Here is a 27,690-nt window from a genome sequence, read left to right on the forward strand (position 1 = left end):
AAACAAACAATAGGCAAAGATTTAGAAAACTGAAGAGAAAGAAAGTTAAGAAACTGCACAGGCCAATCTTGCTACTTAACAACCACATGAATTCAGCATGTGGCTTCTAAACAATTCTTGTCAAAGAGAAGGAACCAGACAGTGGGCTGAAAGGTGGGAGGACTGAACTTTGAAAACAGAATGAAGCTTATAGAAATTTTAAAAAAATAAAATCATCTCTCGAAATACAGCTATATGTCACATAAACTTTTAGAAGAAAAAAAGGATCAGCCTCAACAAAATGAAAGTCCCTTGGGTTTTTCTCTCCCTGGAAAAAATACCCCATTAGAAGTCTGTAAATAGCTTTCCAAATTTGCCCAGTATGGCACAATTGTGAATCAGTACCACAGAATACTAAGCAACATTATTAACATTTCACCATGATCAGCTTGACTCCTGACTTAATGTACTTAAGAAAAACCCACTGTTTAGTGTTGTACTTCCCTCTTTTGTGGATTTCAACCTCATGCCTTTCGTGGCCATTGTGTGCTTCAGTGTGATAGTAGCTCAAATTTGGTTTGTGTGCACCCACTCTCCGTCCTCTCCACATGCAGATCCAGGGAAAGACAAAGTCATACCCCATACTTTGAGTCTGACATCTTAGTTTTTACAACATGGTGGCCGCATGGAGATCAAAGATATATTCTCTTTATGATGTCAAATTTAATGTGACTATGAGGCCATAAGGGGCATTCTCATAAGGACTTGGGGGACAGAATCATGGCACCCCCAGCTTCTGTAAGAAAGCACGTGGGGAGGGAGCTGAGGTTAATGAAGACATTGAGAGCTCTGTTTGAGAGGGAATAAAACCGCCTGATCACGGCACCTTTGAAAATGTTTACTTATTACTGTTATAATGCAAATCAAGCATAACTGGCTAATGAGGGACTCTTCTGGATAATATTTGATTTTAAAAAGGGAGGCTTCAGGTATTACCTACTTTAATTCAATTCTCTTGAGGTTAACCTAGAAGCCTTATCAAATTGATATGAATAATTACACCATGTGTGACAAGGTAGTAACTAGTAGACAGGTATAGGTAGCAATCGAGATGGGGATGGAGGGTGCAGAGAGACAGTCACTGACCACAAAGGCAGAAGGAATTGCTGGGATGCATGAACAGGCCAATTTGGGCTGATTCTGTTAGAATTCTCCCCACTGTGAGATGAAATACTCTGTAAGCAACCACTGTACTCAATAGTGATTATCAATAGTGATAATACTATTTGTCCTTATTCTCTGCCAGGCACTGGCCACTCTACATATTTTCCTATTCAATTCCTTTATTGACAAATGGATTTAATTGTAGTTTTATTGTATGTCTTTCCTCTTCACCAAACTTTATAATCCTTTATTCTCCTTTAAAATTACTAGTTTCTAGAACAAAACATGTTCCAAATAATCATTTATTAAATAAATGAAAGACTAAAACTATATATAAATTAATGGCTGAGATTCAAAACTTTTTTTAAGTTTATCATATTATAAAACATAATTGTTTGGATTCCACCAAATTTGAATTCTTGGTAGTTGAGGCATGGGATGAAATGTAACTGTGCTATTTAAGAGGTGTTTCCTAAACACATGAATAATGTGAAAAACAGTTTAAGAGATATATTTAGCTTAAATAAGAAAACTATTCACAAATGATGAAAGAATTGAAATTGAAATACCATTTAGCAACATTTTTTGATGTTTTTTGTTTTTACTGTTAACTCTTCTAAGGGATAGCAAAGAGATACAGGAAAATGAGCATTCTTTAAAATTCCAAGAAAACTGCCCCCAGTTGGGAGGAATAATTAAATAAACTGTACTAATTTCTATTATTGAATGTTAATGTAATCACTAAAATTCATCCCAAAATGGCTATTGTAAGGAAAAATGTTCATAACATATGCTAAATTAAGAACACAGCATACAGAACTGTGCCCACAGCTATTGATTGTTAAAGTAGAACAGGTAGAATTCCACCTGACAACATTCTAGCTGTGTTTAAAAGCAATCACAAAACATTTTGAAATTGAGAAACTAGTGTGGAACTGATGATTATCTATTGTTCAACTCTGATTGAATTCTCCAACTTCACTGTTTTTCAACTAAATCAGTTCTTCCAGTAAATATCCCAGAGCTTCCTATCAGATTGGCCAAGGAGAGGTTCTGGTTGGATGTGTGTAATGGAAATGTAATAGCTGTGTAAATCCCACACAGGGAATCTTTGAATGTAGGTGCAACAGCTTTATAGATATTACAGTTGTGCAAGTGGCCAAGTGCCAGAACTTAAACGTCTGCCTTTCAAACTGAAACACCTGCAGGCTCCATAGAGCAAAATGAAAGCAGGGCCACAAAACAGCTGGCCAAATGGCATGTCAGTAAGATCATTCATAAACCCATGAGAATATGTTACTACAGTGTAAGTTACATGGTGGCTCTTGCCTGTAATCACAGCACTTTGGAAGAGCAAGGCAGGTGGATCACAAGGTCAAGAGTTCAAGACCAGCTTGGCTAATATGGTGAAACCCCATCTCTACTAAAAATACAAAAAAACTAGCCAGGCATGGTGGTGCGTGCCTGTAATCACAGCTACTCGGGAGGCTGAGGCAGGAGAATTGCTTGAACCTGGGAGGCAGAGGTTGCAGTGAACTGAGATTGTGCCATTGCACTCCAGCCTGGGCGACAGAGCAAGACTCCATCTCAAGAAAAAAAAAAAAATTACATCTCACAGTTTTTCAATCTAAACGTTTAGAAAATAAAACTCTATTCTCAATTTAAGTTTAAATTAATATATTTCAATTAAAAGGCTGAGCATTTAAACTGGTATAGTAGATAAGTATATGCCAGCATGGAACAATGTTCATGGATAGGTGGTTGAAAAATGCAGGTACAAAACAGGATGTTCGGTTTGATTTCATTATGATAAAAACAAAAACAAAGAACAAAGGGTCTAGATATCTATATACAGAAAGTAAGAAGATCTGGCCAGATAACCATGAGATGATGGGGTGGATGATAACATTGCTTCTTTCTTTTTCACTTATCTACATTTTCTAATCTTTCTATACATTGAATATATACATATGTAGGTTTTGTGATAACTTTTAAATTTTTAATTAAAAAGCTTTTCTATCAGTGTACAGTTTTGTGTTCATTGCTATTATGTTTAAAAGCAACAAAATGTCATGACTTGACAGCACGCCTAACCTCTTTGCACCAAACGTTCCTTGTCAGCTAAATGGTGGCCACCTCACAGGTCGCTCTAAGTTTTAGATGAGATATTTGATGATATCAAATGCTTTACTCAGAACCTAGTATGTGATGAGGGTGCATCGCATACTAGATTAGGGAGCTCGCCATGGTCCTTCAGGAGTAAATGACAGAGCTGGAGCACCAATCCAGGCTATCTGGCCACAAAGCTATGTGCAGAACCTGGAGAAGGACGGACAACACAGGAAGCCTTGATGGGATGCTGTAAAAGACATTACGATAACGATGATGACGATGGGTGATGATGTAGATTCTCCAGTGGTGCAGACCAATCTTCCCAAATTATTTCAATGCTTTTCAAATTAACCAGCAAATAAAGAGCTTTAAATTCTAGGTTCATTACATAGCTAAATCAGTTTTACTGTGTATATGACTTGGGGACGAGTTAATCTTTTTGAAAGAGCTAAGATAAAATTATCGAGTCCATTTTGCATCTTGTAATGAAGCGTTGCTAGGGCAACCTCTTTGCTCAATACCTCATTTCCAAGGTGACCGATTTGAGGCTGGTCCAGGAAACACTGTAAACCAAAACAGCATTGTGTTCCAGAAGAAGAAAGAGCCCATACATAAGTGATGAATGAAACAAAGAGCTGGGGACAAAGCCAGACACTGCTTTACAACTCTATGCAGACAGACGTGGCCGTGCACAGAACACAGGAGGAGGAGGCAATTAATATTCTCAGTGAAGTAAGACTCTAGTGTGTTTCCTTTTCAACTCCATTCTACTTTTTGTCTGCTTTTTCATAAAGGTCCAAATATCAAAAAGGTATACATCCCATGAGGTGGGAGATATTTGAGATTATTATTTTGTTATTCTTTCCATTTATAGCTGAGGGTGTCTTCCAGTCAGAGAAAATATTAGGGAATCAAAGATACAAAAGTTTGGATGTGAGACTGCAGATCACTGCAGTATATGCCTGTCATCACAGTGATTCTTACTATGAATAAGGGAGGGCAAGTGTGCTGTGCAATGCCTACCTACGTGCAGGCTGTCTTGAGAACTCACAATGCCACAGAAGACACCAAGCACAAGTGCCCATGGGATGCGCTTAAGAATTGCTCATCCCCTCCCCTGGGCTTTGTGTTCTAGAGGCAGACAACTAGGATGCCCCCCTGAAGAACAGGACCCTCACTACTCATCCTTTATTTTTCCCCTGCTTGATATTCCAGGCTGGAGTCTGGAGAATCACTCTTGGCATTTTTTTCTCTCTCAGCCCCACATTGTTGACTTGACTTCATAAAGAGCTTTGGGTCCATCCGCAGTGTTCCAGCCACACAGCCTACTGGTTCCAGCCACCCAGCCCTGCCTCCTGACTGCCCCCATCTCCCCAGCCTCACGCCTCTCCAACTATTCTCTGTGTGCCAGCTAAAACCCCAAATTAATCTCTCTCCTCTGCTAACAACCCCTCCATTCCCCTCAGGATGAAGTTCAAAATCCTTAATTCAATCAAGGCCCTTCCTTCACCACCTTTACCACCTTCTCTGCTCACACTTAACTTCTCTGGAATGACAAACATTCTCTGTCCCTTAGGCTTCCCCAGAGCTCCCCCACTGTCTGGGGCTCTCTTCCAATCTCTCCACCTTCATAACTCCTTCCCTTCCCCTGGGTCTGAACTCTGATGCCACTAGCTAAGGCAAGCCTTCTGTGGCCACTGAAGCCAGGTGAGGGGCATCTCCTGCGTCTTCATTCAGCACTTCCCTCCTCATCACATTGAACTAGAACTTCTCTCATTTTCATTGCTATTTCCTCCTGAGACTGTTGATTGTGCTTGGGTAGGAATGTTGGCTTTCCTGTTTGCCACTGTATTCTAGAGCCCAACACAGGCATAATAATAGGCATAAATTTGTTGAATATTTTTGTAATGAAAGTCAACATTTTAAGTGCCTGCTAAGTACTTTACACTGTATGCATTACTTCTTTTAATTCCAAAACAACCTCAGAGTAGGCATATTATTATTTACAGATTATGGATATATCACATACATCTCAGAGAAAAAAATTTCTAAATGTTGGACTGAATATTAAGTTTGCTTCTTTAGCATATGAGCCAATGAGGAAACAATAGGCTGAATAAAGATCTTATGTCTGCATATGACTTTCAGGGTTTTCAAAGCATTTCTACACAGCTAGGACTAATGATTATCAAGTATTATACAGAGTTCTTCTTAGGAAGAGAGTACTATTTTACTCTGTCTATGGGGATACATACTAGTGAGAATGTACAACGAATTTGGGGGATGATTTGAATTATCAAAATTTAAAATGCACATACCCTTTGGGTCCAGCCATCAGACTTGAGGGAATTTATTCCAAAGACAGACTTACACATGTGCCCAAAAATCTATGTGCAAAGACACCTGTTACAGGAATGTTTGTAAGAGGGGAAAGAAGGACACAATGTAAATATCCATTAATAATGAGGAAGAACCTTGCAACTATAGGCATGAGACCATCTACCTGTATGGAAAGGGCTCTAAGACAAAATGTTTAAAATAGTTTTTAAAATAGTAAATGTATATGGTATTGTCTTATTCATGTTTATTAAAGTTCTTTTGTGTCTCTGTATGAATACATTATGTGTGCACATACTTACATATGCATATGTAGAAAAAGGATTGGAAGGAAATTCGCCAAACTATTCCACGTGTTTCCTTCATGGATAGGTGTAGTGGTGAGAGAAGCCTCCTCTAAAGACTTAAGTATGGTTTAAATCTCATAAACTGAGAACTATTCATATATTACTTATCAGATAAAGCAGTTAATTAAAAATTAAGTTCCCATTACATTTACATCATTTTATCATTTGCTTTCAGGTCTGTTTTTCTTTCTTTCTTTCTCTCTTTCTTTCTTTCTTTTTTCTTTCTCTCTCTCTTTCTTTCTTTCTTCTTTCTTCTTTCTTTCCTTTTCTTTTTTTTTAGATGAAGTCTCGCTCTGTTGCCAGGCTAGGGTGCAGTGGCGCAATCTCAGACAGCTCACTGCAACCTCCACCTCCCGAATTCAAGCAATTCTCCTGCCTCAGCCTCCCGAGTAGCTGGGAATACAGGCACACGCCACCACGCCCAGCTAATTTTTTTGTATTTTTAGTAGAGATGGAGTTTCACCATGTTGGCCAGGATGGTCTCGATCTCCTGACCTCATGATCTGCCTGCCTCGGCCTCCCAAAGTGCTGGGATTACAGGTGTGAGCCACCACACCTGGCCAGGTCTGTTTCTCTTAACATTTTTCTCAGTGTATAATTAATAATGTTCAGAATTAAAAGTACTACAATAAAAATTAAAAACTACATAAATTAAAAAAAAAAACAAACATCTCCAACAATCTCATCACCCAGCTACTGTTAACATTTTGGTAAAAGAAAAAAGGGAGGGAAGCAGAAAGTACCACCATGCCTATATCATCAGTCACATGTACAACCAAATTTCTAACACACTATATACTCTGATTTTTTTCATTTAGCATGATATTTCATTTAGCATGAGGGCTTTTCATCATGGGAAACTTATTCTTTAGAAATGTGATATCTGATGAATGTATGACATTCCGTTATATGAATTTGTGTTGTTTTCCATTGTTGGCTAAAGGCAGTAGTAATTATTCTCTGCACATATACTTCAGTATCTCTAATATTTCCTTACATAGATTCCTAGTAATATATGAATTCACTGGGGTAAATATAAGCTCTTAAGGCTTCTGAACATTTTACACTAAGGATGCACCAATTTATACTCTCACTAGCAGGATATAAGTGTCCATCCCACCCTGTCATTGCCATTACTGTTTATTGGTTATTTTTAACCTTACCAATTTGATGGGGGAGGTGGTGTCTAATTGATTATCAATTTGCATTTTTAAGGCATATATTTGGTTACCAGCAAAGTTAAATATTTTTGTATATGATTTTGACTTTTTTTCTTTTCTTCCCTAAATTTTCCACTGGGGTATTTGTCATTTTCTCATTCCCTTATGGTACGGATGTATGTGCATGTGTGTTTGCATACTGAACACTGATTCATACAAACATGGTGCTTTATACTGATACACACGTAAGATATCATTCCTATGGCCCTTTTTGTCCGTCATATATGTTGCAGGTATTTTTCTGAGATTTGTCTTCATTTTATTTACGTGTTTTTAAGCAAAATAACATTTTTACTTACTCAGCCTATAAATCTTTCCTTTATTGTTTCTTCCTTGGATTTTATGTTTCTGCTTCCCTATCCTACCATATTTTTTTCAAGAAGTTTACTTTTCACTCTACCTCAAGTTGTTGGGACATTTAGAAGGAGGCATAATAAGCCCAAGAAAATTCTATTTCTAAGTAGAGTTCACTAAATATATTTCGTCCCAAATAAAACTCAAGAATAGTAATATAACCACAGAGAATATGAAGGAGCTGTCCCCAAACCTCCTACAAGAAATAAATCAGGGTTCAGTTTCTCCCTGTTGCTTCTAGAAGAAGTCAAGTTCAAGTGGTGAGTTGACATCTGACTAATCAGGTATAAATCAAATCTGCCAATCACAAGGGTAACAGCCAGGGACAGGAGCACTCACCTTGAGGCAAAGTAGCCAGGAACCAGCCTAGAGGAGAACACACACACAGCCTCTGGAGGGAGAGTCGCTGGTCATCCCAAACCAGCAGGCAGGTGAGACTCCATGGGTGATAATTTTTTAAATGTGCTAATAGAAGAAAATTCACCAATTCATCTGCTTCTCCCAATACATCAAATCTCAGCTATTTCAAGGCCAGTTAGAAAAGGTCTTTTCATTTTTTAAAAAACTTTCTCCTGCCTTTGATCTTTTCAACTTCTTTTTATGGAAAATTTCAAATACACAAAAAAGCAGAAAGAATAGTAAAAGGACCCTTCTCACCAAGTCTTATCCAAATGCAACAATGATCAACGTGTGGTCTATCTATTTCATCTACTCTCCCCCGCCCACTCTACTCCACCACCCCAGTTACAGTAAAGCAAACCCCAAGCATCCCCAAGCATTGTATCATTTCCTCCACAAAGATTTCAGCATGAGACAGGTCTTTTAAGGATATTGTTTCCATTCAGTGACTGTAAAGACTGAAATGTTTCTATTTAAATCGTTAGTTGCTGTTGTATTTGCCAGGAAGCACTGAGGTTCGGTCTTCATGTTCTCGTGTTTTTGGAGTTCTTCATCCCACTGCAGTCTGACCCGAGATTAGCCGTTCCACTGGGATTATTCTTGTAAAGGTGAGCACCTCCTTGTTGCCAAATTCAGTGTTAAGTTTTCAGTACTTCCTTGGCCTTCCTCCACATTTAACCCTACCATGCCCTCCCATTGGAAGCTGTTTTTCTCCTCTCGGGACCCGCCTAGGACAATCTGGTGGTTCTTTTGCTAACATGTGGCTTGCTTGTTTGCTCTCTTAACTCTTTCCTTTAGATACAAAAGATGTCACTCAGTTTAGGACATAATCTCTCGCAAGTCCTCCCTTTCCTTTCATAAGGGATGATATTTGATGTTCACTCATGACTCTGACCTAGAGTTTTCAATCATTTCTGCAGCCTCACACTTCTATCCGTTAGCAGCAGCGAACCACGAAGTGCCAACCCAACCAAGATCAGTTTCCTCTCAGCTTAAAAAGAGAATTCTTATTTTCGTTGTTTTTGAGACAAGATCTCACTTCGTCACCCAGTCTGGAGTGCAGTGACGCAATCACTGCTCACTGCAGCCTCGATCTCTCAGGCTCAAGCGATTCTTCCACCTCAGTCCCCCAAGTAGCTGGGGCTACAGGTGCATGCCACCATGCCTGATTAATTTTTGTATTTTTTGTAGAAAAAGGGTTTCATGTTGTTGCCCAGGCTGGCCTCAAACTCCTGGATTCAAGGGATCCACCCACCTCAGCCTCCCAAAGTGCTGGGGTTACAGGCATGAGCCACCGTGCCCAAATTCTTAAGAGCCTCTCTCTCTCTCCTTTTCACTGCCTTTACAAAACTTTTGCCCCCAGTGGCTAAAATACATTTCTGTTACAACCACACAAGAAATTGGACTACTTTTTATTTGAGCAGAAAATGAAAATGGCCTCAAGTAGGGACGTATAGACAATCAGCTTACCTCATCAAAGACCTTAGACATGACATGCTTGTCCAGGACGGGAACATACGTGGAGCTGTGGGGGACCGCTGCCACTGACAAGGCATCCATGAGGGTGAGTTTCTTGGCAACCAAGCCATAGGTCTTCAGCCAGTTTTCTGAAGACACATCTGAAGAACTAAGAACACAAGGAGGTGGTGTTTTAAAATTTACAACTTGATGGTTAACCAACAAAAGCATAACAGAACTGTCTTTGTCAAATTAAAGAACTCACTCGTGGTCATAAACCTGGTTTCCTTCTCGGGTCACCTTTTCTGACGATTTGTCATCCAGACACTCCTCAGCCAGCAGGATGCTCATTTCTGTGGAAGGGGAAGTGGCAGTTGTATATTTTCCTCACATATGGGTTTTACATAAATGCAAAGCGATCATGCTTGTCTCAGTTCAGCTGTGACTGAGAGCTAATAAATGGACCACATTTCTGAGAATATATCCTGATTTGTTAGAGTGGGCTCTCAGGCAAGATTCCTTTGCAATTAACACTACAGACCAATGCATGGGTAAATACAGCACTACCACTGTTTTGAGACAATGAGACATATTCATTCTTTCATTCAGAAAACACACCTCTAAAAAGTGTGCAATAAAAATACCATTAACCGATGATTGTTCAGTATTGACCTTTTGGACTCCCCCAAACTATGTAAGAGAACCTTGATCAACATTTTAATTTCTGATAGATTGTTTTGTGGTTCTTCAGCTTTCTGTAGAAAACCAAAAAACCTGTTAGGTCCCGTTTAGTTTTAAGTTCAAATTTTCAAATTAATATTTGGGGTTTTAAATATATCCTTATATAAACGTGTACTTATAAATGAAAAGGGATATTTGTTGAATCAGCAGCATTCAGAAGGAGGCGCGTTTGGGTGTGAGCTAGTTAAATAGCTAAGAAATCATATCCCAATCATCATCTGATAAGCCCTTTAAGGAATGTGCATGTAGACAACTTAGGAAATACGGCAGGTTAATTGAAAGGGAGCCACTGTGCCCGGTCAAAATCCCAGCACTTTGGGAGGCCGAGGCGAGTGGATCACCTGAGCTCAGGAGTTTGAGACTAGCCTGACCAATATGGTGAAACCCTGTCTCTACTAAAAATACAAAAATTAGCCTGGTCTGTTGGCGGGCGCCTGTAATCCCAGCTACTCGGGAGGCTAAGGCAGGAGGATTACTTGAACCAGGGAGGCAGAGGTTGCAGTGAGCCGAGATTGCGCCACCACACTCCAGCCTGGGTAACAGAGTGAGACTCCGCCTCAAAAAAAAAAAAAAAAAAAGTGAGGAAAAGATAGCACACAAAAGATCAGCACTGAAGAAAACAGAGTTCTAAATTAAACTATGACTGTGTAGCCACAGGGGTACATTTGCCACTCGGCCACTTCCTACTCCCTAGGGGATTGTGTGCATATATGTGTGTGTTTAACTGGGATTTTAAATGTATCAACTGTTTGAAATATAAGAAAAATGTTACAGGCACCAAACGTTTCAAAACTTATTACTTTAAGATTAATAATTTTATCAATAGCAATAAAAATTGAGTGGAAAAATCACATTTTCCTCATATGCAGTCCCCAAAAGGCTGACGATTTGGACCAGAGAGGGGCTCATCTGATAGCATCATCCATTGAAGAAAGGGAAGAAAAAAAATTAACTATGAAATATGACCGTTTCAAAATCAAACCATGGAGGGGCAGCAGCATGACCATAGTTATGTGAGCTACGTGTGTATTAAACACCCAGGCACCATAAGCACAAGGCCAGCTCTCAGAAAATCCAGGTCATAAAGCAGGCAGACCTGACTTACAAGGGATTCCTTTGAATGGGAAGCAATCTGGGCCCATTTAAAATATGATTTCCCCAACATATCTACACGCAGCTCTTTCTGGAACAGATACACTGGGTAAAGGAAGGCTGGCTGGCCAGAGACCCTTTCTGGCTTGCCTTTGTCACTTAGAGCAGTCCTCCGGCTGCTGGCATTGGAGAGGCCATTCTTCCTTTCCCTGCAAGCTGAGCTCCTGAGGGAGGACATCTGGCTTCTGAGCAGGCTGGTTTTGGTTGCTCCTGTTAGTATCACAGAGGGAAGAGTTAAAGGAATTGGGGATGGAAGGAGATACTTCATTAGATACAACTATTTTATCAGCTCCTTAAAGTAAGAATGCAACCTTAGTTTCCCAACCCTCTGAGGATGGTGCTGCCACAGACTGAACGCTGCCAGGATGCCCTGCTCCCTTTATCTGAATTTAAGCTGGATCCCTCCTGGAGAGAAGTCAGTTTCCACATCCATTCAGGCTGCCGACAGAACCCAGCTCCTTGCAGTTGTAGGGCTGAGGCCCCATTTCCTTGCTGACTAGCCCAGGGGCCTCTCTCAGCTGCTTAAGGCACCTGTGTTACTTCTCACAGGACTCTTCCATCTTCAAGCCAGTAATAGCACATTGAATTCCTCTTGTGGTTCAAATCTCTCTGACTTTCTCTTCTGCCACCAGCTGGAAATAGCTCCTGCTTTTCACGGTTCCCACAGTTACACTGGACCCACCTAGATAACCCTGTCTAGGTCAGCATAATCTTGTCATGAGAGTGATGTGTCATCATATTCAAAGATTGCAGGGTTCAGGGCAGGACATCTTTGGTAAGCCATTCTAGAAATTATACCCACCACAATTGCTGTCCAGATCTTTGTTTATGTTATTTTCTACCCTCTGATGTGTCCCTTCTACAGGCAAATGACAACTTAGCAAATAATGATCTTGAATCTGTGTGCTTTAGAGGACAATGAGCCTGTGCCAAGTCATCTTGATTACTTTTTATATTTGATAACATAAACCACACTAATTGTAATGTAGTCTGTACTTCATAATTTGGAGGCTTTAGAAGTACCTAGTTCCAAGGCTTTATGTCAGCATTCGTGAATGAAATGTGTCTGTGTTTTCACTGAGAGGACTTACCCTCTCCTACAAGAAATTAGATAGTTAGAGCGAAGATTAGCTAGTAATCTGCAAATGGGTAGCTTTCACACACAAAAGTAACACCAGTGGTCTCCAGGCATAGAGAAGGAGTGTGCTATATGGTAATCATTGTTTTTCTAGGCAACAAAACGGTAAGCACTGCCTCGATTGTCTCTGTACCCAGGAACTAAGAAAGCTAAATTTTCTTAGAAGCTATGTCTGTGAGAAAAAGAGAAACAATCCAAATCAGATTGCCGAGCTCCTGCCACTGTCCACACTGGCAGGCCACCTTGACCAACATTACCAGGCAAAACAATCAGATTTACGTGAGCCAAATGAAAATGAAATTTAGCTCCCCAAGTCTCCAAACATACAAACTAGACCATTCCCAAAGGCCACAAATACGGAATGAAACATTTATCTAGCAGCGGAGTCAATCATTTAGCTCCTCCCCCGACTCTGCAGGATCAGTCACGGCATTTCACCACTCCTCTACATCACAAATGGAAACAAAATAGAAACTCAGCATATGATTGTCTCCCAATACTGAGCATCCCAAATCTAAGTGAAATAGTGGCAGTGACAATTGGCCATTAAAATGTTTAAGACAAGTAGCAACTCTGGCAAAACTCAAGTTCACTGGAGCAGGCAGGCAGGACTGGAAAAAGGGATGCAGCCACACAAGTGGCCAGTGTGGGAAGCCTGTTTGTTCCCATGTACGATGCTGCTCCCTTGTACAGAGATACCAGGAGCAAGAGGGCCAATCTCCAGTTAGTGGCCCGTTCCGGGATGCCTCTTTGTCCCTGTGGGTTCAAGGCCCTCCTCCCTGCCAGGAACGTGGGGACACCCTAGAGACAACACTGGGGGAAGCTGCTGCAACTCTTCCCTCGGAGACATCTAACATCCTGGTCTGAGGGGATCCCTGCTGCCACCTCAGGTAGCACCAGCAGGGAGCAGTAGGAGCCCCCAGAAACACCAGAAAAACAAGCACCAAAATATTAACAATACCACAGAGCCTGTGAAAATTAAATCGCCATCAGAACCACAGCCCACAAAAGTAGGTCAAGGCCCACATGCTAAATTTAAACAGGGTGACTACTTCATAAAATAAAATACTTAAATGAGATGCAGAGTTCCTAACATAATAGATAAAATGTCCAAGATACTATCAAAAATCACCCATCATATCAGTAACTACAAAAACAATCACACCTTCAATCAGAAAAAGCAAATGCATGATGCCAACACCAAGAAGAATCAGGAGCTGGAATTATCTGACAAGGATTTTAAAGAGGCTACCCATAAAAGTGCTTCAACAATTAATTATACATTCTCTGGAAACAAATGAGCAAATAGAAAGAAAAGCAAGAAAGCCTCTAGCTAGATAGAAAAAAGACAAAAAGAGAGAAGACATATCAAACCACTAATATCGAGAGTTCATTGCTAAAGATCTTGCAGCCATTAAAAAGCTAACAAAGGGATATAATAAACAACTTTGCCCTCATAAATTTGATAAATTAGAAACAATAGACCAATTACTCAAAAACCACAAACTGCCAAAACTCGACCAAGCTGAAATGGACAATATCCTTAAAACCATTACAGAAATTGCATTCATCATGAAAAATCTGGAAAAGAAATCCCTAGGCCCAAATGGCTCCATGATAACTCTACCAAACATTCAAAGAAGAATTACATCAATTTCTCCCAGGAATAGAAGAGGAGGGACAATTTTCCAGCCTATTTGGTGAGGACACTATTAGCTTGATACCAAAGCTGGATGAAGTCAGTGTTAAAAAAGAAAAATAAATAAAACTATAGATCAATAGCTTTCATGAACTTTGATACCAAAATCCTCAACAAAATACTAGCAAACGGAATCCAGCAATGTATTAAAATAATTATACACTGAGACTAAGTGGGAAATATTCCAAGATATACAAGGCTGCTTCCACATTTGAAAATCAATTGATATCATCCACCATTTCAATAGACTAAAGAAGAAAAAGCCTATATCAGTTGACACAGAAAAAGCATTTGATAAAATCCAGCATCCATTCATGATAAAAACTCTCAGAAAGCTAGAAATGTGTGGAGCTTCCTTAACTGGATAGAGGTTTTCTTTAATTTTTTTCTAGAAGTGTTATAGTTTTCTGTTTTACATTTAAATCCATGGTACATGTGAGGTTAAGGTCAAGTTTCTTTTCCTTTTTTGACTGTAGATATAGCTTCAGCATCTTTGTTGAAAAGGCTATACTCCCTCCATTGAGTTAATTTTGCACCTTTGTCAAATCATTTGGGTATATTTGTGTGGCTTAAATCTAGGTCCTATTCCACCTATCCCTCTGCTAATACCACACCGTCTTGATTAATGTGGTTATGTGGTAAGCCTTAATATCCAGTACAGTGATTTTTCCAACTTTAGTCTCTTTTTCAAAATTATTTTAGCTATTGTAGAACCTGAAGTTTCTGTATATATTTTAGAATATGATTGTATATGTTTATAAAAACATTTTTGGGATTCTATTAGGAATTTCATTAAACCTACAGATAAATGAGCTGAGAATTGTCATCTATCACACCAATTCATTCAACCTATGAACACAGTGTCTCAATTTATTTAGATCTTCTTTAGTGTCTTACAGCAGAATTTCATAATTTTCAGCAAACAGATTCTGCACATACTTTGTTACATGTTCACCTAATTATTTTATTTTATTTGGAGCAATAATGAATGACTTTAATATAGGTTGCTGTATGTTCACTGTTAGTATATCAAAATGCAATTGGTTTTGTGTGTCCCGTAGCCAGAGACCTTGCTGAACTCAGTAGCTCTAGGACTTGTATTTTTGGTACATCCCTTGCTGTTTTCTACATAGACAATACAACATCTGCAAATAGGGACAGTTTTATTTCTTCCTTTCCAATCTTTCTGGCTTTATGTTTTCTTCTTGCCTTGTTGCAGTGGCTAGAACTTCCCGTGCTATGTTGAATAAGGGTGGTGAGAGTAGGCATTCTTTCCCCCAATTTTCGGGGGAAATAATTCAGTCTTTCACCTTTTAGTTTGATTTTAGCTGTAGGAAGGGTGTGCAAGGGAGGTGGGTGTGGTTATAAAAGGGCAGCAGGAAGGATTCCTGTGGTGACGGGACTCTTCTGTATCTTGACTGTAGTGGTGGAAACACAAACCTATACATGTGATTAAACCGTGTAGACCTAAACACAGACTGTCAGACACACACACACAAACACACACACACACACACTCTCACACGGATACAAGTAAAACTGGACAATTTGAATGAGACCTGTGGATTGCATCAATATCAATATCCTGGTTTCAATATTGGACTATTATTTTGCAAGATGTTACCATTGGGGAAACAGGATGAAGGCTAAGTATATATAAGATCATGTGAATGTACAATTATTTTAACAGAAATTTTAATTTAAAAAACCCACAGGTTTAGTGCTTCTTAAAAATATTATGTGGGTTTAGTTTTATTCTATCTTCTTGCCTTGAAGAGGAGCCAGCAAAGAGTCAAGCCATTTTGTTCACTGATACCTGCGTGAAGGACTTTCTTTTTCTGAACCTTTTGATCTGAAAGGCCCCATGGTCCCTTCAACATATTCAGGGATGAAGTTTGTGTTGAATCGACATCAGTTTGAGGCTTTGCACAGTTTTCTGGGGTTGAAATCATAGAACAGATTTCCTTTTGATGCCTGTTTTGGTTTAGATAAAAAGTAGAGCAAAAAAAGAGAGAGAAAAGAAAATTTCCATCAAGAAGGCAGAGTTAAGTCAATACATTCATGTTGAACACTGCAAACTTAAAGAAGTGAGCCTTCCCCCAACTGGGTTAATATAAAAATAGTCTTTTATCCCTGACCGATGCAGAAGAGTGGACAGGGGCCCAGGCTTGGAGTCAGAAGATACAGCTCACATCACAGGTCTGGTCCCTCCTGGCTCTGTGACCTCAGTCAAGTCACTCAATCCTCTCTAAATTTCTTCACTTTCCTCATCCATCAACTGCAGGAAACGTCACCTGCACACCTATATAGTGACTACATGGGGCTGATGGGAGGATTTGTAGGAGGGAAAGCCGGTTATAAACAAGTAAGCACTGCAGAAACACATTCTCTAACCAAAGTGTCTACCAGCAAGCACTAATAAATGCTAGAGAAAGGAACTCCTGCCTTGGACCTCCCATGCCAGCACCAGATCGCAGGGAACCATTCTGGAGAATGGAGGGATCCCAGAAATGCTTGCGTGTTTTCCCAGATATGACCTTCTCTGAAGCTCTGAAGACAGCAGCCATACAAAGGAAAACTTCCAGAGCAATCTTCTGCTCCAACACTGTGACGTGTGCCCTCCCTCCTGCACCACTGCCCCTCGATGCCTCTGTGGAACATCTGCCCCGGGTTCCATGGCCCTCTGTGGGTCTGTGCCCGCACTGTGCCCCCCACGACAGAAGGAACCAGGCTGACATTTATCTGTGCACCCCAGTTCTCTTACTGCATGGTTTGTACTCAATAAATGGCTACTCATTTACTTGATTCTTAGTTTATTTGTTCAAATTTTTGAAATTTAGAAGCTGTATCTGTGCTTTCCCAAATACTTAAAAAATAATGCCATAAAATCTCGTTATAAGATGGCCATTATAACATTTACCTCTTTTTACTGATTCCACAGTCATGCCCTACCCTAAGCCCATACAATGCTTAATTTACTAACAGGAAGACAGTGCATTTTGTTGAACAATAAATTCTGATTAATAAATATATTTTCTTTTTTTCCCCCAATCTTCTACCATTCTTTGAAATAAAAAAGACACCTCCTGGCAGGGTAGGCTGTGATACTTGAATATCTGGAAAATATTAAATCATTTTAAAAGATCTGACCAATTTCCAGAGTGTTCGGCGGTGGTTTTGATTTTGTTTAAAAACCACGAATTAGAAACATATAAGAATATAGAATGGGGGCAGACATGAGAAGTCATCTGTCCCAAACCCACCACCACGGCCACCATTTTAAAGATGAGGAAACAGAGACCCACGCAACAGAGACCCACACAATGGAGAGGTGTGGAGGGAAGTTCGGGCTTCGCCACACACAGAGGGAAGTCCAGGCCTCAGCCTCCTGATCCCTGAGTCAGAGCTCCTTCCCCACACAGCGCTCCTCTCCGCCCTCTCAATGCTTGGGTCTGGGGGCCCATCCACACAGCGTGGAGAACATAAAGGGGAATATGTGGCCTCCTCAAGACCACAATTAAATTAAATTGTTATTAAATTGTTAATTCTCTTTGCTTAAAAAAATCCTAACTTAATCACACTATGTGATCCTTTTCACTAACAGAAATTTCACAGAGTATTTCAGAAAGGACAAGGGCCCAGGGGGCAAGCCCAGCTCTCGAGAGGCCTCAGCACAGGGAGACAGGCAGGCACAGGTGCTCACTTGCTGTCTCCATCCTTTTCTGCATTGTACCACCAGTCCATGATCAAGGACTCAGAATAAAGGTCTTGCATCTTCTCCAGGTCACGGTGACCCTGTTCCATTTCCTTAACTAAAAGAGTCAGATCTTCATTCTGCCAAAATGAGAAGTGAATATGCTATAAGACTAGATAAAAAGAGCTGAAATTCCCAACATGTTTCTTTTCTTTTCTTTTTAGAGACAAGAGGCTCACTATGTTGCCCACACTTGTCTTGAGCTCCTGGGCTCAAGTGATCTTCTCATCTTGGCCTCCCAAGTACCTGGGACTACAGCACACAGCCAGAAAATGTCAAACATTTCTAACAGAAAGCCAACTGTATCAGGAATAGAAGAATCTAAAGAATTTTATGTTGTTCTTATCCCATTTTTAGCCAGCTTTATTGATGTGTAATTCACATACAATAAGCTGAACATCTGTAAAATGTACCATGTGAGAAGTTTGACATTCCCACCTGCAAAATCATTCTTACAGTCAAAATAATGAACATATTCGTCACCCTCCAAATTCCCTTGTGCCCCATTGTAAATCTGCCCACCCTCCTACAAGCCCTCTCCCTCAATCCTCCAGGAACTACTCATTGGCTTTCTGTCACTACACATTAGTTTCAGTTTTCTAGAATTTTATACAAATGGAATCATATAGAAATGACTCTTTTTTTCCTGACTTTCTTCACTTATATAATTATTTTAAGATTCACCCATGTTGTAGCACGAATCAATACTTCATTCATTTCTTATTGCTGAGCTGTATTCTATTGTATACTATTATTAAATACCACGATTTATTTATCCATTCACCTGTTGATGTTGTTTTCAGGTTTGGGCTGTTATAAATAAAGCTACACACATTTGCATACAAGTCTTTGCATAGACGTTGGTTTTCATTCCTCCTGAATAAATATCTAGGAGTAGAACGATTGGACCATGTGGTTTGTGATGTTAAGGTCCTTCACATCCCTTGTAAGCTGTATTCCTAGGTATTTTATTCTCTTTATAGCAATTGTGAATGGGAGTTCATTCATGATTTGGCTCTCTGCTTGTCTGTTGTCGGAGTATAGGAATGCTTGTGATTTTAGCACATTGAATTTGTATCCTGAGACTTTGCTAAAGTTGCTTATCAGCTGAAGGAGTTTTTGGGCTGAGATGATGGGGTTTTCTAAATATACAATCATGTCATCTGCAAATAGAGACAATTTGACTTCTTCTCTTCCTGTTTGAATATGCTTTATTTCTTTCTCTTGCCTGATTGCCCTGGCCAGAAATCCAATACTATGTTGAATAGGAGTGGTGAGAGAGGGCATCCTTGTCTTGTGCCAGTTTTCAAAGGGAATGCTTCTGGCTTTTGCCCATTCAGTATGATATTGGCTATGGGTTTGTCATAAATGGCTATTATTTTAAGATATGTTCTATCAATACCTAGTTTATGGAGAGTTTTTAACCTGAAGGGATGTTGAATTTTACGATGTTGATCCTCTTTTCATGTGCTTCTTTGCCATCTGTAGATTCTCTTCAGTGAAATGTCTGTGCGCACATTTTGCCTATTTTCTGATTAGACGGTTTGTTTTCTACTGTTGAGTTTTAAGAGTTCTTCATATATTCTAGATACTAAGGCCTTTGTCTGATACATCATTTGCAGATACTTTCTCTAAGTCCGCAGCTCATCTTTTTATGCTCTTAACAGGGTCACCCACAAAGTGAAAACTTTTAATTTTGATGAGGTCCAATCTATTAATCCTTCCTTTTATGGGTCATGCTTTTGGAATCAAGACTAAAAATCCTTTGGTAGCCCAACATCCCCAAAATTTTTCCCACATTTCTTTCTAGAAGTTTTACAGTTTTATGTTTTAGATTTAAGTCCACACTCCATTTTGAGTTAAGATGTCCATGAGGTATGAGGTTTAGGTTGGGGTTTATTATTTTGCCTTTGGATATCCAATTGCTCCAACCATTTATTGAAATGGCTATCCTTCCTCCACTGGATTGCTTTTGCATCTTTGTCAAAAATCAATTGAGCATGTTGTGAGGGTGTATTTCTATAACTGTTCCATTGGTCTACGTGTCTGTTTCTCCACCAAAGCAATATATCTTGATGAATGCAGCTACATAGTAAGCCTTAATACTAGGTATAATGATTCTTCCCACTTTATTTTTCCTTTTCAAGATTGTTTAAATTTTTTAGAGCCTCTGACTTGTCATATAAATTTCAGATAGGCTTAACTATGTCTGTATGTCTTAACTATGTTTTCTGGGGTTTTTATAGAAATTTTAATAAACCTATAGATCAAGCTGGGGAGAACTGACATCTCTAATATGTTGAGTCATTCAATCCATGAACAGGACATGTCTTTCCATTCATTTAGATCTTCTTTGATATCTTCAGCATTTTGTAATTTTCAACATAAAACTTCTGTACATACTTTTTTAGGTGGATAAATATTTCATCTTATTTGAAACTCAATTGTAAGTGGTATTGGGTATTAAATTTTCACTTCCACATGCTGTTACTTTATCAAAATATGATTGAAGTGTGTGTATTAATTTTGTGACTTTGCTGAAATCTCGTAAAAGTCCTAGATTTTTTTTTTTTGTAGATCTCCTGGGGTTTTCTATGTAGATAATACGTTAACCTACACATAAAAAGTTTTATTTCTTCCTTCCCAATCTGTATGCCTTTTATTTCTTTTCTTGCCTTGTTGCCATGGTTAGAACTTCCAGTGGTATGTTGAATCACAGTGGTGAGAATAGATGTCTTTGACTCTCTTGTAATCTTAAGGGGAAATCATTCAGCCTCTCACTACTAAGTATGACTTTAGCTGTAGGTATTGATGTTCTTATTAAGTTGAGGAAGTTCTCCTCTATTTATATTTTGCTAAGAGTTTTTATTATGAATGGTGTGGAATTTGGTCAAGGCTTTTTCTGCATCAATTGATACAACCATATGATTTTTCTTCTTTAGCCTGTTGATACACTGGATTATACTAATAGATTTTCTAATGTTGAAACAATCAATTACAAATTTCTTGAAACAAATGAACAAATATTTCCAATATACAAAAACAAATAGCCAGGTGGGGCAGCTCATGCCTGTAACCCCAGCACATTGGGAAGCGAAGGCAGGTGGATCATATGAGGTAAGGAGTTCAAGATCAGCCTGGCCAACATGGGAACCCTATCTCTATTAAAAATACAAATTAGCTGGGCATGGTGGCCAGTGCCTACGTAATCCCAGCTACTCAGGAGGCTGAGGCAGAAGAATTGCTTGAACCATGGAGGTGGAGATTGCAGTGAGCCAAGATTGCGCCACCACACTCCAGCCTGGGTAAAAAAAAAAGAACAAATATTCTTGTATATATGGAGTAAGTCTCCCTTGATCATAGTATATAATTTTTAATACATTGCTGGATTCATTTTACTAATATTTTGTTGAGGATTTTTGCATGATATATTTCAAAAAATGCTTTTAGTTGAACCTACCTATGTAGAATTAAAGTGAGTTTATTGAAAGCAGCACATAGGTTGGTTGTGTTTTTTTTTTTTTAATTCACACTGCCAGTATCTGTCTTTTGATTGGTGTGATCAGACCATTAATTTAAAAAGTATTATTGACATGTTAGCACTTACTTCCAGTATTTTATGGTTTGTTTTCTCATTCCTCTGTTTCTCTTTCCTTTCCTTCCTTCAGGTTATTTAAACTTTTTTTTTCTTACAATTCTATTTTGATTTATTTACAGAGTTTTTGAATGTAGCCCTTTGTATTGCTTTTGTAATGAATCTCGTCAGTATGACAGCATATATATGTGACTTATAATAGTCCCAGCATCAACATTTTACTCCTTCAATGAAAATATGTAAACATCACTTCCATTCAGGTCCCTTTACCTTCTCCGGCTTTAAATATTATTGTCTTCAGTGTTAGGTGATGTTACAACTTTTGTTTCAATCATTAAAAATATGATTTGTAAATCTCATGAAGAAAAGAATAGATCTATTATATCTCCCCATATTTCTGCTCTTTCTTCTTTTCTTTCTGGTGCTCCAATTATTTCTTTTATAATTTCTTTCTGATGCTCCAGTTATTTCTTTTATAATTTCTTCTTTTCTTTCTGATGCTCCAATTATTTATTTTATAATTTCTTTCGCTTGAAAAAACTCCTGTAAACAATCAATATAAATAAGTTTTCTAACAATAAGTTCTTTTAGTTTTTATTTATCTGAGAATATTTTTATTTCCCCTTCATCCTTGAAGGATAGTTTTGTGAAATATTAAGTTTGGGGTTGCTAATACCTGTAACCTCAGCACTTTGGGAGGCTGAGGCAGGAGGACTGCTTGAGACCAGGAGTTCAAGACCAGCCTGGGCAACATAGTGTGACCCTATCTCTACAAATAAAAAAATTAGCCATGCATGGTGGCACACGCCTGTAGTCCTAGCTACTTGGAAGGCTGAAGCAGGAGAATCACAGGAGCCCAACAGTTTTAGGCTTCAGTGAGCCAAGATTGTGTCACTGCACTCCAGCCTGGGTGATAGAGTAAAACTCTTGTCTCTAAAAATAAAATAAAATAAAATAAAATAAAATAAAATAAAATAAAATAAGTAAAATAATAAAATTCATGGTTAATGGTTCTTTCCTTTCATACTTGAAAAATATTGTGCCATTTTTCCCCTGGCTTCTTTGGTCTTGGACAGAAAGTCTGCTGTCAAATCTGCAATTGAATTGGTGTCATTTTTCTCACTTTTTTCTTTGTCTTTAATTTTCAAATGTTTAACTATGACATGTCTTGGCCTAGATTTCTTTGGGCTTATCCTGTTTGGAGTTTACTCAGATTCTTGAATCTGTATATTTGTATATTTCACCAACTTTGGGAAGTTTTCAGCTATTATTTTGTCACTTTTTTTCAGTTCCATTTTTCCTTCTTGTCTCTTTGGTGAACTCCGATGATACTAAAGCTGGATATTTTGTCATTGTCTCACAGGTCCTCGTGGCTCTATTTACCTTTTTTTTTTTTTTTTTTTTTTTTGTCTATTTTCTCTCTGTTGTTTAGAGTGACTGAATTTTGTTGTTCTGACCTCAAGTTCACTGACATTATCCTGTCATCTCCACTTCACTATTGAACCTATCTCCTGAAGTTTTAAAAATTTCTGTTCTTGTATTTTTCAGTTCTCAAAGTTGCACTTGGAATCTTTTTTATAATTCCTACTTATATTCTGAGATTGCCTATTTGTTCATTTGTTTCAAGAGGATTTGTAATTGACTGTTAAAGCATTTTTATGACAGCTTCTTTAAAATCCTTGCAGGTCATTCCAACATATGATTCATCTCAGTGTTGGCATCATTTGTTTGTCATTTCTCATTCAAATTGGGGCTTTCTTGGCTCTTTGTGTGATGGGCACTTTTTTTACTGGATCCTAGGCATTTCCTATTGTGTGAGAAGATTCTGGGTCCTATTTAAAATCTTTTATTTTACTTGTTAGTTGCCCTGCTTAAATTTAGCATGTGGGATTTGTCCTACTTTTGTGGGTCTCTGCTCCAATGGCAGTTTGATGTTCAGAAGCTTTTGGTGTTATCTTGGTCTTCTTTGCTGATCTGGTGCCATTCTGGACCCCACTGGTCCTTGCTGGTGCTGCCTGAAGAGACAGGAGGGGTTTCCCTCTGTCAGGCTTCCAGGTGTCTCTTGGCGCCTCCCCTGCTGTCCTCCAAGTGTTCCTGTGTCACTGGGTAGGGTAGGAGAGCCCTTGGCCCACAGGGACAAAGAGTCTTCTGCAAGGTGCCACTGGTTCTAGCTGGGCCTCTCCTGCCTGTTCTTCCCACACACTCTTATGTGTCTCTGCAGGAGAGGAGAGTCTCAGGCCTGCAGAGACGAGGCTTCCCAGATGGGCCACTGGCAGCTGTGTCCCTTTGGCAAGCTCTGCCCACCTATCCAAGTAAACATCCTCCTCTGGTGTACTTCTTATATGTGTGGGGACTGTTATAGATCAATTTCACTTTCACTTGGGCATAACTATGTATCTGGTGTGCTTTCCCAGCTATTTTTGTCAAGGTGAGCTGTCAGAGTGGCAGGATTAAGAGTTCAACTGTCTTTTTGTGGGACAGTTTTCTTTTGTGGGACAGTTTTCTCTTAATGGTAGGGAGTTGATAGGGAGTTGATAGGGTAGGGAGTTGATAGCCCACCTAGCGCTACCTCCTTCAGTCTCATCGATGCTGAATGGAAGCGGAGCCTCAGTCCTCCACTGGGCCGTGCTGACATTATGGGGAGGCCCACCGTGGGGGCTAGTCCTGTTTCACACTTTCTCCTTTGGTCTTATGCTGTTGTGTGAGTGTGGAGGTGAGGCTTCCCATTACTAAAACCATGGATGGGGGAAAGCGGAGCATGGCCTTTTCCCAGCTCGCTTCCTTTTTCACATTCATTGATAATGGGTCTTTGTAGAGGCTCAGCTTCATGCTGAGTCCTGCTGACATGAGGACTCTGGCGAAGCACAACAGTGACTAGACTGGCCTCACACTGCCTGGTTAGGTTGTGGTGCTGCCTGAGAGGAGTGGAGGGTTGGCTTGACACTGGGCACCATGGACGCTACCCTGGTGGGGGACTCAGAGCACTGCTGCTCCTGCCCATGCAGGGATGAGAGATCAGCTTCCCACTCAGTCCCTCTGATGTTACCCTAGTAGGAGAATGTAAGCACCACCTCCTTCCAGAAGGAGAATGAGCTTTCCACTAAGCCTCACTGACACAGCCTCAGCAGGGAAATCAGAGCATTGGTGCCTGCTTCCACCACGTAGGGATGGAAGTTTAGCTCCCTGGTCAGCTCTACTATTCCACTTGGCAGGGGGATCAGAGCACAGTCACTTGCTTCCATGAAGCAAGAGAGTGGGTGAAAGATTAGCTCCGTTTGGCACCACTGAAATCCCAGGGGAGGGGATGCAGTTTTTCCATGGTATATGACGGGAGCAGGACAGGTATTGCCAAAAAGGTTTTCTGTTACTAAGCTGTGCTCTTCCCAGTCATTTGGCTGGGGCAGGAGTGGTGGGGAACAGGCTTTTCCTGGAGCATTTTTTGTCAGTGCTTGTTGGAGATCCCAGGTTGGAGAGGCTTCTGCAGTGCCCTGTCTGGGATATATGAATAAAAATAAAGTCCCAAGGACTCATTGCCAAGGGACCTCAGAACTTGGAGAATGACACAACAATGAGTGTCTTTTTTTTTTTTTTTTTTTTACTTTAAGTTCCAGGATACATGTGCAGAACATGAAGGTTTGTTACATAGGTAAACGTATGCCACAGTGGTTTGCAGCACCTATCAACCTGTCACCTAGGTATTAAGCTCCACATGCATTAGCTATTTGTCCTGATGCTCTCCCTCCCTCTGCCCCAACCCCGACAGGCCCCAGGTGTGTGATATTCCCCTCCCTGTGTCCATGTGTTCTCATTGTTCGGCTCCCACTTATAAGTGAGAACATGCGGTGTGTGGTTTTCTGTTCCTGTATTAGTTTGCTGAGGATGATGGCTTCCAGCTTCATCCATGTCCCTGAAAAGGGCACAATCTCATTCCTTTTTATGGCTGCATAGTATTCCATGGTGTATATGTACCACATTTTCTTTATCCAGTCTATCATTGATGGGCATTTGGGTTGGTTCCATGTCTTTGCTATTGTGAATAGTGCTGCAATAAACATATGTGTGCATGTGTCTTTATAGTAGAATGATTTAAATTCCTTTGGGTATATACCGAGTAATGGGATTGCTGGGTCAAATGGTATTTCTGGTTCTAGATTCTTGAGGAATCGCCACACTGTCTTCCACAATGGTTGAAGAATGATGGGACAATGAGTCCTTTGTCCTCTTTTGGAGTTATAACCAGGGCTTTCTGGTTTTGAGATGGTGGGCCTACAAGGGATGGCACTACTCTATCTTTGCTAGAACTGGAAGTCTATCTTGCACTTTTTCTTATAATTGTGCAATAAGAATTTTTTTTACATATTTACCTATGCAGTTAGCATCATCTTTACCAATGCTTTTTATTCCTTAGCATAGACTCATATTTCTATCTGGTAAGGTTTTCCTTCTGTCTAAAGTACTCCCCTTTAATGTTTCTGGTACCGCAGGCTTGTTGGTGATGAATTCTTTCAGTTTTTGTGTATCTTTTTTTTTTTTTTTTTAATGAGACAGGTTCTCACTCTGTCGCCCAGGCTGGAGTACAGTGGTGTGATCTCGGCTCACTGCCGCCTCTGCCTCCCGGGTTCAAGTGATCCTCCCGCTTCAGCCCCCCAAAGTAGCTAGAACTACAGGTGCAAACCACCATGCCCAGCTACTTTTTATATTTTTTGTAGAGGTGGGGTCTTGCCATGTTGCTCAGGCTGGTCTTGAATTGCTGAGCTCAAGCAATCTGCCCACCTCAACCTCCCAAAGTGCTAGGATTACAGGTGTGAGCCACTGCACCTGACCGTTTTTATATATCTTAAAAAGTCTATTTTATCTTCCACTTTGAAAGATATTTTCAGTCTGCATAGACTCTATATGGACAGTCTCTCAGTATTTTAAACATGTTTCTCCACTGTCTCCTCACATTATTTCTGATGAGACATCTGCTGTCATCTTTACTACTGTTCCTCTGTGCACAATGTGTCTTCTTTCTATTATTTTAAGATGTTCTCTTTGTCATTGCTTCTGGAAAGTTTAATTCTGCCTTAGTCTGGTTTTCTTCATGTTTCTCGTGCTTGGGATTCATTGAGGTTCTTTTGGATCTGTGTGTTTACAGCCGTAATCCAATTTGGAAAATTTTTGGCCACTGTTGCTTCAGTTATGTGTTTATTAGACTGCTTGGATTTTTCCACGACTCACTGATGCTCTGTTTTTTGTTTTGGTTTGTTTCTTTGTTTTTTGTTTTTTTTTTTTAATTCGAATTCTCTTTCTTCTGTGTTACATTTTGGATACTTTCTATTGCTGCCTTCCAATTCACTAGTCTTGTGTTATGCAATGTCTGATCTGCTGTTCATCCCATTCCATGTATTTTTCACTGCTAGTTTAATTTGTGTCTTACTTGTACCTTTCATGTCTCCCCCACAGTTACAAGAACTGTTTTAATGCTCTAATAGTAACATTGAGTTCTGGGTACATTTTAAGTCTTCAGTTTGTTTTTCCTCCTCATTATGGGTCTGTATTTTCCTACTTTTTTGCATGCCTGGTAATATTCGGTTGTATGCTAGGCATTGCTGAGTTTACTTTGTTAGGTGGTGAACATTTTTGTTTCCTTGTAATTATTCTTGGGGTTTGTTCTGTGATGCAGTTAAGTTAGTTGGAAACAGTTTGATCCTTTTAGGCCTTGCATTTAAGATTTGCTAGGTGGAAGCAGTGTGTTTGGTTGCTCCCACTACCGAGGCAAGACCCTCCTGTGTACTTTACCCAATGCCCAAAGGATTATGAAGTTTTCAATCCTCACTAATGGGAGCACTCTTCCCAGCCCTCTGTGAGCTTAAAGCACTGGCCCCTCCAATGCTTTTTGGATGATTCATTTCCTAGTCTCAGGTAGCTCACTCACATGAAGCACTGATCAGTATTCTGACTTGTCCTGCTACCCACTGAATCTGGATTTAAAGTCACTCCTCAGAATATAAAACAAAAAACACACACCCTAGAAGAGCATCCTTGAAATGCATATGCACAGGCCAAGTCTGGAGGATGAGAGAACAGAATTTTATTTGCTTTCTCCTATTAGCTTATTAGAATAAATTGCTTTATCAGGTGGTCAAATGGTTATATAGACTGAGAGGTCAGCAAGGAACCAACCACCTACATCTGACATTGTTTCATTTTCTACAAATATCTATGTATGGCAGTGATTAACAAACTTCACATATAGCTC

At 39.7% G+C, this 27,690-nt stretch overlaps 1 protein-coding gene and 1 long non-coding RNA gene across 2 annotated transcripts in view; one reads left to right on the plus strand and one right to left on the minus strand.

Moving 5' to 3' along the window:
• The window catches only part of VWA3B (von Willebrand factor A domain containing 3B), a 226,645-nt gene that overhangs the window by 63,485 nt on the left and 135,470 nt on the right, over positions 1 to 27,690 (minus strand). Inside the window, exons 16-20 of the mRNA XM_058428934.1 lie at positions 17,804 to 17,934; positions 15,917 to 16,074; positions 11,354 to 11,473; positions 9,636 to 9,723; positions 9,383 to 9,539 (exon numbers count right to left, since the gene is read on the minus strand). Coding sequence (XP_058284917.1) covers positions 9,383 to 9,539; positions 9,636 to 9,723; positions 11,354 to 11,473; positions 15,917 to 16,074; positions 17,804 to 17,934 — 654 coding nt within the window. The remainder of the gene's footprint in view (positions 1 to 9,382; positions 9,540 to 9,635; positions 9,724 to 11,353; positions 11,474 to 15,916; positions 16,075 to 17,803; positions 17,935 to 27,690) is intronic.
• Positions 16,382 to 16,903, plus strand: LOC131381371 (uncharacterized). Its single transcript, XR_009210072.1, has 2 exons — positions 16,382 to 16,465; positions 16,631 to 16,903. It is a non-coding gene; the product is annotated as an uncharacterized LOC131381371 (long non-coding RNA).

The sequence above is a fragment of the Hylobates moloch genome, unplaced genomic scaffold (assembly GCF_009828535.3).
Source record: "Hylobates moloch isolate HMO894 unplaced genomic scaffold, HMol_V3 SCAFFOLD_15, whole genome shotgun sequence".
Taxonomy (NCBI): Eukaryota; Metazoa; Chordata; class Mammalia; order Primates; family Hylobatidae; genus Hylobates; species Hylobates moloch.